The sequence below is a fragment of the Notothenia coriiceps genome, unplaced genomic scaffold, assembly GCF_000735185.1.
Source record: "Notothenia coriiceps isolate Sejong01 unplaced genomic scaffold, NC01 NC01_scaffold00007611, whole genome shotgun sequence".
Lineage (NCBI taxonomy): Eukaryota > Metazoa > Chordata > Actinopteri > Perciformes > Nototheniidae > Notothenia > Notothenia coriiceps.
In genome coordinates, this window is record NW_011340312.1 from 7,165 (window position 1) to 8,996 (window position 1,832).

The following is a 1,832-nucleotide window of genomic DNA, read 5'->3' on the forward strand; positions in this document are numbered from 1 at the left end:
ATAGGTATATTGCCCTTTTTAAGTAAATTGACTAGAAAAAGTATAAAAAGAGGGGGGTTTTTTGTGTTCGATTGTCACTGGAGACTTAATTCGGGGCTCGCTTTTACGAGTTGGATAACTGACGTGGCTTTTAGTGAGGATCGAGGGAATAAATGAATAGGATCGACGTCGTAGGTTGGTGTAGGCAAGTACCTAGTATTTCTGTGTTCTTAAGATTGCACGGGTGGAGTTGTGAGCTTTGGGACGCTGTTTCAAAATTAGTTGTTTTTGCATGTAGTTTGCCCTTGTTACCGGGATCGCATCGGGTGTTACGGATTTTACCGAAATGGAATCAGAAGACAGACCAGAGTTTGATCAGAAGTTACCGTAATTTGCTATTGTTGCTACTACATTAAATTAGGTACCCAATTATGGTTACACCGACACCAGGGGGAAACTTTCTAGACTATTAGCTATATTCGTTATTTTGACGTTAAAGGGAAATTTTTTTCATGCTCGTCTCGTAAGGATCCGAGACATCGAGTCAACTTACGCGCTTCTGCGGTGAAAAAAAATTTGGTTACTCACACACCGCCCTGCTTAAAGGGAAGCTAAGATAACCGGAGATTTTGCCCAGTCGTTTCCGTAATACAGTGTACAGTTTTAGCTTCTTCCCCCCCGGTCTGCTATACCTTTGTAGCGTTGGTTTACCGGGGGGGTCGTTCTCAAAAAAAAACGAAAACAGATTTTTCCAGTTTATAGTGAAACAAAACCCGCAGTTCAGAACTATGTCCCCATGAATACATATACAACATGAAACCTAACCGAATTTCAAAAAATCAGGATGATTTGGGTTACGTAGCGTTGCCATCAAACAAGTGATATGTCATAGTTCTCTCTCAGAAAAAACCTTTGCCTGTCACAGATATTGAAGTCGTCAAAAAATTTCGTACAAGTTAGACTTAAAAGAAAATTTTTATTTTTTTGTCACGATACAACTGCAAGGACTGAAAAGATGTAGGTTGAGTTTCCAAATAGTAATGAAACTCTTTTTTTTCTAATAATTAATTGGAAAATCTTCCCTTTCTATACCACGTTAAACAAGAACCCTTCAGGTAAAAGCTCGGACTTTGGACTTTTTGTCCCGAACCCCGAATTCTCCAAATTTTCTTTTTTACATATATGATGATTGTTAGTCACTGGTGTCAACGTTTAGAATGTATAGGTCTGACCCGTCTTTAAGTTGAAAAAAAATGAACAGGTATGGCCCCCCGACGGAGTGAGGTAGGACAGTATGATTCACCCGAATCGCGGTCCCATGGACCCAGAGAGACAGGGGAAACCGGAAATGATGCGAAGAAATTAAATCTAAAGGAAATTTGAACAAATTTGGTATAGGGCTACGTCACTCGTCGTCACTCGCTGGGTACGAGAGACCTCTAGTCTCAGCCTGTGGTGTATCACACCATCTTCGACGACGGGTGAGAACATCGATAGGGTCTCTGTGGGGACTACTTCTTGTGTCGTCACTGTACAAATTGTCTGAAATCCCTTACTTATCTTTCTCTTTATTACAGAATTACTGCTTCGAGAATTCCCGCGCGCGCGCCCGGTTATTGGACGTCCCGGCTCGACACGAGTCCGCCTGTAGTAGGAGGTGTGGTGGGACCACTCACCACCCCCACTCCACCCGGGGGCGTCTGGCGTGTTTGGCAATTCGATGTTACTTGTTTTTCGTGTCTTTATACGCACTGAAAAATGACTATATTTCCGAGAAATACGAAATTCGACAGTTCTTTTACAAAAGTTTTTTCATTCAAAAACCCGTATTCCTTATTGTTACACTAAAAGAG

The 1,832-nt window shown here is 41.6% G+C and overlaps 1 protein-coding gene across 1 annotated transcript in view; it reads left to right on the forward strand.

Annotated features, from left to right (window-relative positions):
* Positions 1 to 1,242: 1,242 nt before the first annotated feature.
* LOC104944188 (chymotrypsin-like elastase family member 2A) overlaps positions 1,243 to 1,832 on the forward strand; it is a 2,998-nt gene continuing 2,408 nt past the window's right edge. The window contains exons 1-2 of the mRNA XM_010769693.1: positions 1,243 to 1,263; positions 1,557 to 1,636. Coding sequence (XP_010767995.1) covers positions 1,243 to 1,263; positions 1,557 to 1,636 — 101 coding nt within the window. The remainder of the gene's footprint in view (positions 1,264 to 1,556; positions 1,637 to 1,832) is intronic.